The following is a 14,838-nucleotide window of genomic DNA, read 5'->3' as shown; positions in this document are numbered from 1 at the left end:
GGATCGAAAAGATTAGATTATATGCAAATTCAGTGTTTATTGTTGAGTATATTGTTATGGGAACAGTTAGGTATAACTTTGATTTTCTTCCATGCCTGTAGTTTCAGATGATAATGAAGACACTGATGGCGATGGTGTTCATGAAATAACAAGCCGAGATAGTCCAGTTTATCCCAAATGTTTGCTTGATGATGACCTTGTCCTGGGAGTTTACATTCACCGAACTGATCGACTTAAGTCAGATTTTATGATATCTCACCCGATGGTGAAAATTCATGTGGTTGATGAGAATACTGGTCAATATGTCAAGAAAGATGATAGGTAATTTTTTGATTGGACAGTTAACCCTTGCAATTGTAAATGTGTACAGTAGAAGTCCTCTTTTCTGCCTTTGACAGTCAGTGGGAATAGAGCTATAGATTCTAATTAGAGAATATGACAGTCAGTAGGAATAGAGCTACAGATTCTAATTAGAGTATAGTTTACATTTCTAGGTGTTTATCAGCCATTGATATTCATCAGTACGTTTTACAGAAGAAATGGGGAACATTTATTAATTCAGTAATTCATTTTAAGTGGAGTGGAGTTGAAAGAATTTCTCCCAAGCTTAATGGCTAACTTATGACATTTAAATTGCATTGTGAATCGTCTTATGTTGCACTGTAAATGCTTAGTTTTCTAACCTCATATTTTTCTTTTGAAATTAATATGTTATCTGTGCCTCAGGTAAGGCAAATATCTTGAATTTAATTTTTTTCATAATATTAATTCTATAGCTAATATGTGCTTGAAACCCAAATAAAAAGTATAATAAAAATAAATGACTCTACTAGAATTCAAAATAATTATTTGCTTAGAAAAAATGACAAGGATAGGAAATACAAAGATTATAAAAAAAAACTTTATTCACTTACTCATCTTGGAGCATACAAAGAAAATATGGCACACCTCAAAGTGCTTACAGTCCTGTTGTGCTCTTTTTGTTATTTAAATCTGCTGTACTAAATTAATCACAAACTCATTTAAGATTCTGAACGGTTACTTTCTTCCAGCTCTGCATGCCAAAAGTATAATCATACTTGTCACTTTATATTTAAATAGTAAAATAATTCTGTGACACTGACTGTTAGTTTATAAATGCAAGATGAAAGCAAGTTACTACCACTTTTAAGTCTCAAACAGTTTATGATTTTCTAGATAAAATAACTTTTCCTTATATTTCATGGCTACTTATTATTCCTGGTTGCCTCACCTTGAACACTCTTGTTATTTTTTCCTTTCTTTCTCAAACTTACGAAGAATTGTGTTAATGTAAGTATCTTTTTTGAACAGTGAACGGCCTGTTTCATCTTACTATGAAAAAGAAAGCGTGGATTATATTCTTCCTATTATGACCCAGCCGTATGATTTTAAACAGTTAAAATCAAGACTTCCGGAGTGGGAAGAACAAATTATATTTAATGAAAACTTTCCGTATTTGCTTCGAGATTTTGATGAGAGCCCTAAAGTCATCCTGTTCTTTGAGGTATGAATTGAACAGAGCAATTTAAACTAAATTTTAGTTAATATTTTAATAGCACAAATATAAGCTGTAATTTTAGTAGATCAATAATATAGCAAAAGTACTTTTTTTTTTTGCTTAGTCAAAGATGAAGGCGTTTATTAGCCTCTCAAATTTTCTTATCTTCATCTCTTGATTGTTCCCTCAGAAAGATAAGAAACTCTCACAGTTTGATCCCTAGGAATAATGTACTTGTACTGTGCTATAGAGATACAAGTAATAGTGTATTTGCTGAGCATTTACTAGTGCAAGTAGTTAGCCATTTGATTTACTCTTTATTGTTTAATCCTTACAACAATGCCATGACTATTAAGTGAAGTGATGAATCTAATCTGTCTAAACAATCTTCCATTCTTAACCCTTTTCACAAAATATAAACTCATTTATATCAGACTTCCTAAGAGTTTTTATACTACTAGAAGAAATAAAGATGAAAATACACAAATTACTTGACTAATGTAATGTGTCATATAACCACAATGAAGTAGAACTTCTTAAATGTGAAGGGTTAGTAGAGGGTCATAGCAGTCAGGGAAAGCTTTATAAAATGGATAGCCTTTGAACTGACTTTTTTAAAAAACTGAATTTGTTTAAAATAAAAAAACAAAAACAAAATGAGTTCACCTATTTCTTTCAACCCCCAATCCTCACCTCTAGCAACCACCAAGCTGTTCTTGTATCTGTGATCTTGGTTAGTTAGCTTAGATTACACATATAAGAGAGGTCACGTGGTGTTTGTCTTTCTCTGACTTATTTTACTTAGCATAATGCCCTTGGGATCCATGCATGTTGTCACAAATGGCAAGATTTCATTCTTTTTTATGACTTAATAATATTTCATTGTGTATATACACCACAACTTCTTTATTCATCAGTGGACACATGGATTGTTTCCATATCTTGGCTGTTGTAAATAATGCTGCAATGAACAGTTGCTGCAAATAACTACTTTTTAAATTAGTGTTTTTTTTTTTTATGACTACGCAGAAGTGAAATTGTTGGATCATATGGTAGGCCTATTTTTTATTTTTTAAGGGACCTCCGTATGTCTTCCACAATGGCTGCACCAATTTACATCCTCAACAACACTGCACAGGGGTTCCCTTTTCTCTACATCCTCACCAGCACTTGTTATTTAGTCTTTTAATGCTAGTCATTCTAACAGGTGTGAGTTGATAGCGCATTGTGGTTTTAATTTGCATCTTTCTCATGATTGATGGTATAGAGTATCTTTCTATCTTTTCATGTACCTGTTGGCCATCTGCATGTCTTCTTTAAAAAAATGTCTACTCAGATCTTCTGACCACTTTTTAATCAGATTTCTTTTTTTGCTATTGAGTTTTATGAGTTTTTTAAAATATAATTTGAATTTTAGCTGACTTATTCTAATTTTTTACTGTAAAGGAAATAAAGGTTCAGAGCATAAAGTGATTACCCCAAAGTTACTCTTATTTTAAGTGCAGAATTAGTGTTTAAAGATAATTTGAACTTAAAATACTACATTTCCTTTTTGTACTTCATGGTATCTCTCCGTAAGCAAGGAAAAGTAAAGAAAGCCTCTCCTCCAGTTTAAAAAAGATGAGAATTTTAGCATGGGAAAAGCGAGACATGACCAGAGCCAATAACTGATTTTGTAGAGTTACTTGTTTTTATGATCCTTAACTCAGATAATCTATGTGTGTTTATGATATGAATATTCTACCATTTACATCTGTGATGGTGTTATATGATTTGTAAAAGCTGTGCCTTTTAAAAAAGTGATGTGATTTATATATCAAGGTACTGTTTCTTTGTCATAGAAATTTGTCATTTTTTTATCATAATGTTCTATTATATTCATTTTAGTAACATGAGATTTAGGAAAGATTGTTGGATTATAAACACTTTCAATTACTTTTTAAGTTTTGACATTAAAATATTATTGTCTACAAAACTAATTTCTGATTTCAACTTTTTAAGGGTTTGTTGAGGACGACTTGATATTATCTATCAGCAGTCCTTAAAGCTATTATTCTACTTTTAGATATTTCTCTTAAATGACAAGTACACAAAAGATGTGTGTGTATGGATTTTTATTTAAGCACTGTTTATAATAACAGAAGTTTTAAGGAAACAGGTCTCTTCAGTAAGAGGTTTGGTTAAGTAAATTGTTTTTTTTTTTCAATTTATGGTATTTGTAATATAGAATACTAGGTAGCCATTAACATGATGGTATACATTTTATGGGTTGCATGTGTATATTGACTTGAAGAGCTATCCACTACATATCATATGAAAATAGTTTGCAAAATAGCATTGGATTTGTAGTAACATATGTATATTTAGGAAGACACAGAAAAAGGTTTAGATATGTGTAGACCTGTGGTCTTGATTACAAGTCGTTCTTACTCTTGTATACTTTTCTTCTATAATCAGTGTTTTTTCACTGTGAATGCATTATATCTGAAGGCAAATTTAAGTATATAAAGAAGAGGAATAGATGGAGTCTGTATTAGTTTTTAAGCAGTCTTCTGTAAAGATTTGTTATCTCCACTGAGCTTTTGATATTAACACCAGTGAGCTCAAAGTGATAGTCTGTGACAAGTACCTAGAATACAGGTAGTCCTGTGGCGGGTTGTGATTGCAAGTCCATAACATCCAGACAAGATGGAGATAGAAAAGAAATTCTCCTGAGAAGCCTAATGACAACATATATCCAAAGAGAAGATACCCAACTTCAGGAAGGTGATCCAAGGAAGGGCCCATAGATGAGGCCATGAATTTTTCAAACAAACTATCCTTTGAAATCTGCTCTCATACATAAAAAAAATGAGTAAAGCTTAAGAATTCTATGCCTGGTGTATTTGTGCCTAGACTATATTTGAGGTAATTAATACTTTGTCATGGATTTTAAATAAATCATAAGGGTTTATTAATAAAAAATGAAGTGGTCAGAAAATGAACCTCACTAACTCGGTGAGTTAACTTAAAAGTGAGTGAAATGAGATAAAAATGTTTTTCCTCTAACGGAGGATTTTTTAATTTTGGTAATATATTATTAGAAAATATTAAATTCTAGGTAGCTTAGTATTCTGTGAAGTAATTTTTTATGCTTATTTACAGATTCTTGATTTCCTAAGCATGGATGAAATTAAGAATAACTCTGAAATTCGAAACCAAGAATGTGGCTTCCGGAAAATTGCCTGGGCATTTCTCAAGGTATGTTTCTTATCCATTTTAAGCAGTTTTAAAATAAACTTGAAATCTGATTGGCCACTTTTTCCCAAGTCAGTTTGGTTTCGTATAAGGGGTAATGTTAACAAAGTAATATTGTGGTGGTGAAGGGTTATTAATTCAAGCTCAGGTGTTGCTCATTCAGATTCTTAACTATTTACTGAGTGCCTAGTGTTTCCAGGTACACTTTTTGGCTCTGAGGCTCCAGCATTGAAAAAGGCACAACCCTGCCATCATTATTCAGCTCAACAAATATTAATTATTAAACTCTTTCTATGTGCCAGCCACTGTTCCCATTGGTGAATAAAGAAGATAAACTCCTTGACCTCAAGGACTTCATATTCTAGCAAGAAAAATAAACATAAAACAATTGATTATACAATTTATCATGTAGTACAAATTTTGTGCATACTGTCAAGAGGCATGGGGTGGATGATGAAAACATCCTGCAGGGTCAGGAAAAGGTTTCCTATAGAAGAGACATTGAACCTGAGCATTAGCCAGATGGCAGTAGCAGGGAAGAGAGAGTTCTAGATAGAAGGTACAGTCTGTGCAAAGACCCTGATGTTAAAAAGAGCAAGAAATTCCTAGATGAGCAAAAGAAGGCCACTGAGATTGGAGGACAGAAGCTGAGAGGGAAGGTGGTGCCTGAAGAGCTTGCTGAGGTAGACAAGGTCTTGATTATGCATGGTCTTTGAGCCATTATAGCAACAGGGAACCATTATAGACTTTAAAGAGTGGTGGGAAGCCATTACAGGATTTTAAACAAAAGGATAAAATGATTTAATTTTTAGAAAGATTACTTTGCTGGGAGGAGAATGGATTGAGAAAGGCACAAATGTATGTACTGGAAATCAAGGTAGAAAATTCTTGCAGTAGTCTAGGTGTAAAACAATGGTGTCTTTGTCTAGGATGTCTAAGCAGAGATGAAAGATGTAGATAGACTGATGTTTAAAAAGGGAAGTTTTAATTTTATAGTTCTTTTATTTCTGGTATCCTTCATTTCTGATTTCAAACATAAATTTGAGTTATAAAAAGTTGAATAATTAACCTGTTTTATAGTATAAGACTTTTTCTGTTTGTGCATCCATCCATTCAACAAATATTTACTAAGTGGCTATGAAATGCACGGCACTGTGCTAACTACAGGACATTCACAGATAGATTAGGCATTGTTCTTTCCCTCCAGTTCAGTTTCTATATAAACATATTACGTACATGATTATGCTTTATAGAGCAAATGCTGTGAAAACCCAGTTTGGGCATTCAGTCCACGCTGAGGGTTAAAGAGAGACTTTAGAACAAGCGCAGTCTGATTGCTGGATGGCAGCCAGCTTGGCTGTGGTGAGGAAGTAATTAATTCTAGAGTGGCCTTAGGAATCACTTGGTCCATTGTACCTTCTAAAATCTTTCTTCTGTAACCTTTATACCTTTATCTAGACCCCCTCTCACACTAAATTTTTTTAGAAAAACAAAAACAAAAAAAGGTCACTTTCACATAGTAAATGTTGCCACCTTGTGGTCTTATTAGAAAGTGCACTTACTCCTTTTATGCTATAGTTTGTGCAGAACTGCAATGTTTACTATAAACTGCGCTTGGGAAACAGTGTATCTTGCAGCATTTTTACCTTAAGTGTCAAATGTATTTTTATTTATTTACCCATTTTATGCCATTGGCATAAACGGCAATCAGGAATAAAGGGTATGTTATTCTATGTGCTTCCTGTGTTATAACACTTATATATCTCTTTCATTAGACTGTAAGCATTTCAAGTCATCGGTGATTCTTTTCGGACAATTTGTTGAACATATTTTAGTCCTTATTTTACCAGACCTCCTTGTGTTTAATATATCACTCTTTAAACTCACTGTTCCATAATATCATCAACTTCTAGCATATTAATGGCACAGAGAAAGTGCTCCATGAGTACTTATTGAGGGAATTAATAAATGTATGGAAACAATGACTAGGAAAAATCCATCTTTGAGAAAGTGGCATGAATCAAATTAAAATACAGATGTTTTAATACCTATACCATTGGTTCCAGGAATGTCCTAGATAATTGTAAAGTTATTATAGTGGTCCAAATGAACCCCAAAGCACCTTTGTCCAGATAAAAATGAGACTTTATCCTAATTCTCAAGTGGAGGACACTTTCAGTTCTTTTAGCACATATATATGACTATTCTTTTAAACTAAAAAATAATTAAGCCTTATTTATTCAAGTTCCACATTATATGTTTTATAACCACAATGGCAGGATCTTGGCTGGATCTTAGTTTTCTTATGCTAAGCAGCTTACTAGTATAAGCTAAGTTGCCTGGTGAATATTAAAATAACTTATGGAAAATATGATTTAGAATCTGGGGAATAAATATCTTTTAAAAATGATATTACTCCTTTATAATATTCAGGCAGATAATACTACAGTTTATGAAGGGAGTCTCGAATACTTAATATTTAATGACTACACATCTTATTGCTCAATTTGAAACTATTCTTTACCCCTCTATATCATAACGGCACCCCTCAGCTTACAACCTCCATTGACTTTTTCCCTTTCCTCCTGTAGAGGGTAGGGAAAAGATGGGCTGTATTTTTGCTAAATCTCTTTCTTTACTGATGCCTCATTCCTGAACACACTGCAATCTGGATGGGGCCTCAGCTACTGAAGCTTCTCCAAACAAATCACTATGACTTCTATGTACCAAATTATTGAACATTTTCTAGTTCTTCTTTTATCAACCTATGTGTGTGATATCATTCCCTTAAAACTCTTGTTACCTTGCTTTTCTTGACACCATCCTTTCCTGATTTTCCTTATTCCATTCCTTCAGTCTCCTTCCAGGTCTTCCACTAACCTCTTTAATATCAATACTACGCATAGTTTCACCTTTAAACCGCTTCTCTTAGACCCACTTTTCTTGCGTGTGCTTCAGAATTAAGACGTTTCAGCTTGGGGTGACCTATAGATATCGCAGACTCTCCCAAACTGAACATCCTCCCTAACTCTCTTCCGTCTCCTCTATCTGCTTCTTAAGTTGGTAGCCCCACCACCTGCCCAGTCTTCTAAGTTTACAACCTTTGAGCTGCACTGTTTGTTTTGGGAGCCACTAGTCACATGTGGCCATTTGAATTCAGATTAATTTGTTAAAATTAAATATAATTAAAAATTAATTTCCAAAGTTGCACTAGCCACACGTCAAGTGCTCGATGGCCACACGTGACTAGTGGATGCTGTATTGGATTACACGGATAGAGAGCATGCCCGTCATCACAGAAAGTTCTGTTGGACAGCTCTGCCTTGACGTCTTTCTTGATTTTCCCTTTTTTACTTTCCAAGTTGCGTAAGTCAGTAACAGTTATTAAGAATGTTCCCTGTTCTCAGTCCCTTCTCTTCTAGTTTGTCACCTTCATGTTGTGAAGTGCTGCAAAAGCTCCCAACTGTCTCTGCTTATTTATAAAAGACATGAAGGTTAACAAAGATATTTTCTACTTAGAGTCATAGTCCAGTGAAAGAGCACCTATTTTGAATTGATGAGATTTTTTTTCTCATAAGAATATCCATTTATTTAGCTTAAATGTAAGTTGTCTTGTTTAGCAATTTTTTTAATTGAATAGACCTTTTAAAAAGATAGACTAAAATATTTTTAAAACATAATAAAGGGCTCAAATGAGTTTAATGTCTTAATTACTCTTTTAAAATAATTTTGACTTTTTAAAAATTAAAAAATCACAAAGTTTTACCATTAAAATATTGATGCTGAAAAAAATGGAAAATTTGTTTCTGTTTAAATAATAGCTTAATCTTTATCATTGTCATTTCAAACAAACATGTATTGATCACCTCCTTTGTACAAAGTAACACCTGCCACAGTAATGTCACTGCTTTACCAAGGGTCTGAAATTGTATAAGGGAAAAGATAGCTATCAGGAACACATTTTAGAAGTCATTTGGGTTACCTTGTGAAAATGATCTGAAACTGTGCTTAACCAGCTGTGTCAGTGTTCTTTCCTTTGCTTTACCAATCTAAGGAATTTCAGCATACCATATTAATCTTTTTAAAATGAGTTTTTGACTGTCTGCTTTCGCTTTATTGGATGCATTTATTTTCAATGAAGGTAACGTTTTATTTGAATTCTTATTTAAGCTTTTAGGAGCCAATGGAAATGTAAACATCAATTCAAAACTTCGCTTGCAGCTGTATTACCCACCTACTAAGCCTCGATCCCAGTCAAACGTCGTCGAGGTTTTTGAGTGGTGGTCAAAATTTCCAAGAAATCGTTATCCATCAACGCTCTATGTAACTGTAAGAGGACTGAAAGTTCCAGAATGTGTAAGTTAATAGCACATGCAAAAATATATCTTGTCTTGTTGAGATTAAAAGGTGACATGTTTCCATTTCTAAAAAGATAAAGTATCTAGAATTATTTTAATGGGTTTCTAAAATAGAAAGATACCTTCAGGGATTATGTAATAAGCATGTAATAGCTGATACTTAAAAGATACTTGGGTGAATTTTAAATACTAAATATAGATTTCAGTTTTAGGAAAACAGTTGTTTTTTTTTTAATAATACTAGTTTTTAAAACTTAAAGGTAAAATAGTGACTTAAAGTAGGAGTTGAAAAATATTTTCCATAGAGGACCAGCCAGCAGCTGTTTCAGACTTTGCAGGCCATGCGGTCTCTGTCGCAGCTACTCAGCTGTGCCGTTCTAGTGGAAAAGTAGCTACAGAGACATACGTAGGCGATAACTAAGCAAATGGATTTGGATGTGCTCAAGTAAAACTTTATTTACAAAAACGTCATCAGACTACGTTTGGCCCAGACTGTAGTTTGCAGACCTATGAATTAGAGGCACATTTTTTACAGTATTATTAAAATAATCAGAAAGTAATATTTCTCCTTCTGTTTTCCATAGATTAAGATTATGACTATTTTAGTAAAGCATTTGTCCTAAAATGAACTTTTGCTTTTGTCTTATTGCTATACGATATTTCAAGTCAGGTGCGTATTCTGTAGTTGATATTATGAACTGTGACCACAGGGTTGGTTTGCATTGGTTTGAAAGGAGTTAAATCAGTTTTAAGAAGTGGAGAATTTAAAAAACTTCAGAACTTTATGTTATCAGTTTTGTGATTATAAAGCCAGAGCTACCATAGCACAATGTCAGAGCCATAATATAACATCTCGTAGGTATTGGTGAAGAGGTGGAAACCAAGGGGCAGAGTTATTAAAACCATTTCTTGTAACTGTTTAGAGTTTTGTTTCTTTCCTTCCCACTTTTAAGGCTTTTTGGTTTAAGACTATAATTTCAAGCAGTTTTCATTTTATTTAGAATAATGTATAAATAAAAGAATTTTTTTTCTAGGTTACATTATTAAAACATTTCCACATTATATTGTTTGTTTCAATATTTTAATAACCATGCATTCTAGAAAAGAGAAAAAGATTAACATGCTGTATAAATTTTCTCATTTCCTATACATATTCAGATAAAGCCATCTTACCGCTCTATGACGGCTCTTCAGGAAGAAAAGGGTAAAACAGTGTATTGTGAACAACACGGTGAGTCAAGTTCAGTAGACACAGAACCTGGATTAGAAGATTCAAAGGAAGTGGTGAAGTGGAAGCGGCTGCCTGGGCAGGTGAGGTCTTCACTAGCTTTGGATTCATTTAGTTATTTTCTTCTTTATTTTTAAAACTCCAGCAGCTCCTATGGTAACTAGCTTGCTGCTTAAAACTCTCAGATTATCCTTGTTTTTAACCAGTCTTGTCTTTCTATTAATTCATTTGACAAATAATAATACAGTACCTACTAGGTGCATAAAGGTGCTATTTTAAGTTTGTTAGGAACCTGGGATTTTATTTGTTTTAGGGGCTGCAACAGATTGGGGGACTTAAACAACAGAAATTTATTTTCTCACGGTTCTGGAGGCTGGAAGTCCCAGGACTAAGGGTTGGCAGGGTTGGTTTACTCTGAGGCCTTTCTCCTTGGCTCCAGGTGGCTGCCCTCTTGCTGCCTCTTCATGGTCTTTTCTCTGTGCATGTGCATCCCTGGTGTCTCTTCCTTTTCTCAGAAGGACACTAGCCTTATTAGATCAGGGCTCTACCCTAACAAGCTCATTTTAACTTGGCCAGCTCTTTAAAGACCTTATATCCAAATGCTATTACATTCTGAGGTACTGGGGTTAGGACTTCAACATACGTATTTTGGGGGACAGAATTCAGCCCATAAATGCACCGTTTATGAATTTGTGAAATTTTTTACAGCCCCTGGCTTCTTCCTAAATCACACTTTGATAAAGATAGGTACATTCATATTCTTTAACCACAAGTTCAGCAGTATTTAAGCTTTTAGTGAAGTTTTCTTACTTGGTTAGCATATTTTGCAGTGGCAAGAATCATTATTGATCCAGTTTTGCAAATCGCTTACTTGTTTCCGTAAGAGTTTAGTGGTTCATTTTATACTCTCAGTATGTACATAAGTGACTATTTTCCTAGACCTTTTCACTGTCTGAGTTTTGCATCATATTTGATTTTCTTTTTGAGGGCAGTTTTACAGATACATCTTAAAGTCATTTTTAAGTACGTCAAACATAATAATATGGAGAAAATGACGTTTAGACTGGTCCCTTGGGGACCTTTCACATCAATTGGAGACATAGGAAACAGTTACAGTATTGTTCACTGTCAGGTGTGCTGCAAAGAAGTCTTGAAGAAATGTAAGTGTAAAAAGAATTGTTTAGGTCAGCAATTCTCAAAGTGTGACTGGGGACTGCTGGGGAAGTCCCAGGACCCTTTCAGGGGTCTGTGAAGTCAATCTGTTTGCATAATAAGATAGTAATGATTCTAATGATTTCATGATTGAGTTTGTCTTTTTGACTTTCATTCTCTCCAGCATGTACTGGAGTTTTCCAGAGGCTAAATGATACATGATATCACAAAAGAGGATGAAAACAGAAGCGGTAAATAAAATAAAAATCTATCTTTTATTAAGCCAGATATTAGAAAGATTTTCAAAAATATAGAGTAATTCCATTTTATGTATTTTTTCATAAAAAGAAATTATTTGTTAACATTTAATGGGGTTGCTCTTTTTTTAATAACAAATATTTTTAAAAATTATCCATTTTTATCTCTAATATTATAAATACCTAATAGATCTAGCCACAAAAACAAAAGCTTTTTGGGGTCCTTAAAATTTTTTAAGATTGGGAAGCATTCTAAGACTAAAACAGTTTGAGAATTGCAGATACGTAGAAGGTGAACTGGCGTGGTGGAGGAAGGATTCATTCAACAGGTTGGTGGATCTTGAGGTAGACTTTTAAGGGTGGCCAAGATAGGGCTGGGTGAGGAGGGCCGGGAAGAGTGTTTCATATTGGGGCAGTGTTGTAAATGGGAAAGGACCTGCTATGTTCCTTAGGCCCTCAAAACTTGGCTGCCTGGAAACCCGAGCTTGTGAAAGAGATAAAATGGTGTGATAGATTATGCCCACATTGTGCAGTGGCTTAGATGGTAGCCTGATACTTGATTGTGTGGGACTGAGAAATAAAGGGAATAAATAGAATAAATAGAAGGGAAGCATGATAGCAGTTGTACTCTAGGACAAATGCTGGATGGCTTGTAGAAGATCTTGAGGTAGGTTCCATCAGAATGAGAGAAATCTAGCAGGTGGCAGTTGCAGTCATTGATGATGTGTGAGGTAAAGAGGGTCCAACCTTGGGATATGGTCAGAAAAATTGAGAAATAAGAGGTGAATACAAAAGAAAGAAGGAAACTTAGTGACTCACAAGGTAGTAATGGAGGGAAAAGAGTTGAAGATGTTGAGGAGCCTGTATTGTTATTATTAAACTTTCATCATGTGCTAGTCTGAGTACAGTGTCAAACCCTGGGAACCCCAAGAAAATAATGGTGCCTTTGGTATCTTGGCTTAAAATGATGAGGCACAGAGTTTTCTTCAACTACATCTCCTCTAGAAGCAGCAGCAAGTGGCTATAAAACCTGACTTTTTCTTCAACTCTTGTCCTCTTTTTATCCCGCTCTCCCTTTTCTGACTCATCTGAGTGGAGAATAGAAGGAAAGAATGGGTAGCATGGTGTCTGGTACATTACTGGCACCTAATGTCTATTGAATTTTTCAGCTTTATATTAGCTTCTCTTAGTGCTGCCTTCTCATAATGCCGTTAAATCTTGATGCTACATGTGAAAAACCTGGTACCTATCTAGAAAGCAGGTCCTTGAGCTAATAGTCTTTGATTAGGCCAGTTAAACTGGGCTTAAGCCTCTGAATAATCTTTATTAACTATATTTAGTAATAATGGTTACTCACAGGGTTGCTGTGATGAATATATGAAAAGATATTCATAATAAAGTACCACATTCATGGCATGTAGTGAGGGCCAAATATATATTCATTTGAACTTTTTGAAAAGTAAGAAAGAAACACAAAAAGAAAAGCTCACTGAAGTTTTGAAGAGGTAGAATTCAGATAAATAGAAGTAGTATTTTCTACAGTAAATATTAATACACAAAAAGTTTTGGTTTCATCTGGTACTAAGGAATGAAAACATAAAAATTATGAAGAAATTTTTTTAAAATTAATGAATGAGAAACCAATAGGAGATGAGTGATTGCTTTGAAAATACATTTTTGAGCACAGCCAGAAATGAGGGTTATTTTAAGAGAGAAAGGGAAAGAGAATGAGTAGTCATACATCCTGGACTTCAGCAAGGCCCTAAATGGAATTGATACCTCAGAACAAGTTTGTGGTTCAGCAAAAATAAGGATATGACATAAATTCTTTTCTGTGGGTATGTAAAAATAATGTGGTAGTGACAACACTAGAGGATCAGATATTGAAATTTTCTATTTATATTTTAGGTAAATTAAGTACTAGTTAGACATGGAGTATAAATCCACTTAATTTTATAAAGAACTGAAACTGATTCTCTGTTGCAAAAGTAATTTATTGCAGTTTTCCATCATTCTGCTTATTTGCTTTTCTCTTCCTCTGAACCACAGTAAAGGATCTTTAAAAAAAAAATCACCAAAACACCACTGCAGTAATTGAGATTAACTAATTTTTATTAAACTAATTAATTTTAATGTTCCTTAATTTCTATTTGTAAAATGTATGTTTTTCAGGCTTGCCGTATCCCCAACAAGCACCTCTTCTCACTAAATGCAGGAGAACGAGGATGTTTTTGTCTCGCTTTCTCCCACAATGGAAGAATATTAGCAGCAGCCTGTGCCAGCCGGGATGGATATCCAATTATTTGTGAGTAACAGTTCTGCCTGTTTAATCTGATTGTCTATATGGAGGATATTTTTTTGATTTTAAAATTCACTGATATCTTAATTTGTGTAATTTACCAGTACTACTAAATTAAAATAGATTTGTCCATGTTAAGTAACAATTCTTTTATAATTTATACTCTTCTATCCAATGTATGTTCAGAAGTGGAATGAGGATGAGCATGAAGGATGGTAAATCTGTTTTTAAAACACACAGGAAGATTTTTTAAAAGCATTTTCCATTTTAAATACAGAAATTTTGCAACATGAAGGATTAACAAGTTGGTTGACAGCAGCGATAATTTGATTATGAAAGTCCTCAAATTTGTTATGCACTAGAACGATTATAATGGATTCTGGAGATCCTAGATGAAAAATTCTCATTATGTTAGAGAAGTCAGCAGAGAGGCCAAAATCATACCCTTAAAATGAGAATTATTATGCTCTTCTAGACTTAGAGACTTTAACTGCTTCCCCTTTACTTTTTATTTAATCATGAAAACCAACTCACCTCAGCAGGAAGCAGCTACTTCTCCATGGGCGTCTGCCCTAAGCACTGGTGTTGAATTTTCTGGGCTTAGCACGATTTATTCCTGGCTGATTCCTTTTTTTCCATCAGGGACTCATAACTGGCTTGGTTAGCATCTATTAAATAGATACTCCTTCTCACTGTTAGCTTAAAGACAGTTTGTGTAGTTTGATTACAACTACGCTGTTTTAAAAATTCTCTAAAACGTATGCACTGGGGGTAAAAAGAGGCTTAGG

At 34.1% G+C, this 14,838-nt stretch overlaps 1 protein-coding gene across 7 annotated transcripts in view; it reads left to right on the top strand.

Moving 5' to 3' along the window:
- The window catches only part of AHI1 (Abelson helper integration site 1), a 248,433-nt gene that overhangs the window by 22,908 nt on the left and 210,687 nt on the right, over positions 1-14,838 (top strand). For all 7 annotated transcript variants that reach the window (XR_012075023.1, XR_012075020.1, XR_012075021.1 and 4 more), the window contains exons 6-11: positions 102-321; positions 1,333-1,525; positions 4,664-4,759; positions 8,927-9,112; positions 10,273-10,425; positions 13,924-14,056. Coding sequence is in view for 2 of the 7 variants with exons in the window: in XM_072965904.1 (XP_072822005.1) it covers positions 102-321; positions 1,333-1,525; positions 4,664-4,759; positions 8,927-9,112; positions 10,273-10,425; positions 13,924-14,056 (981 nt within the window). In the remaining 5 variants the exon portion in view is untranslated. The remainder of the gene's footprint in view (positions 1-101; positions 322-1,332; positions 1,526-4,663; positions 4,760-8,926; positions 9,113-10,272; positions 10,426-13,923; positions 14,057-14,838) is intronic.

The sequence above is a fragment of the Vicugna pacos genome, chromosome 8 (genome assembly GCF_048564905.1).
Source record: "Vicugna pacos chromosome 8, VicPac4, whole genome shotgun sequence".
Lineage (NCBI taxonomy): Eukaryota > Metazoa > Chordata > Mammalia > Artiodactyla > Camelidae > Vicugna > Vicugna pacos.
This window is presented reverse-complemented; position numbering and strand designations above follow the sequence as displayed.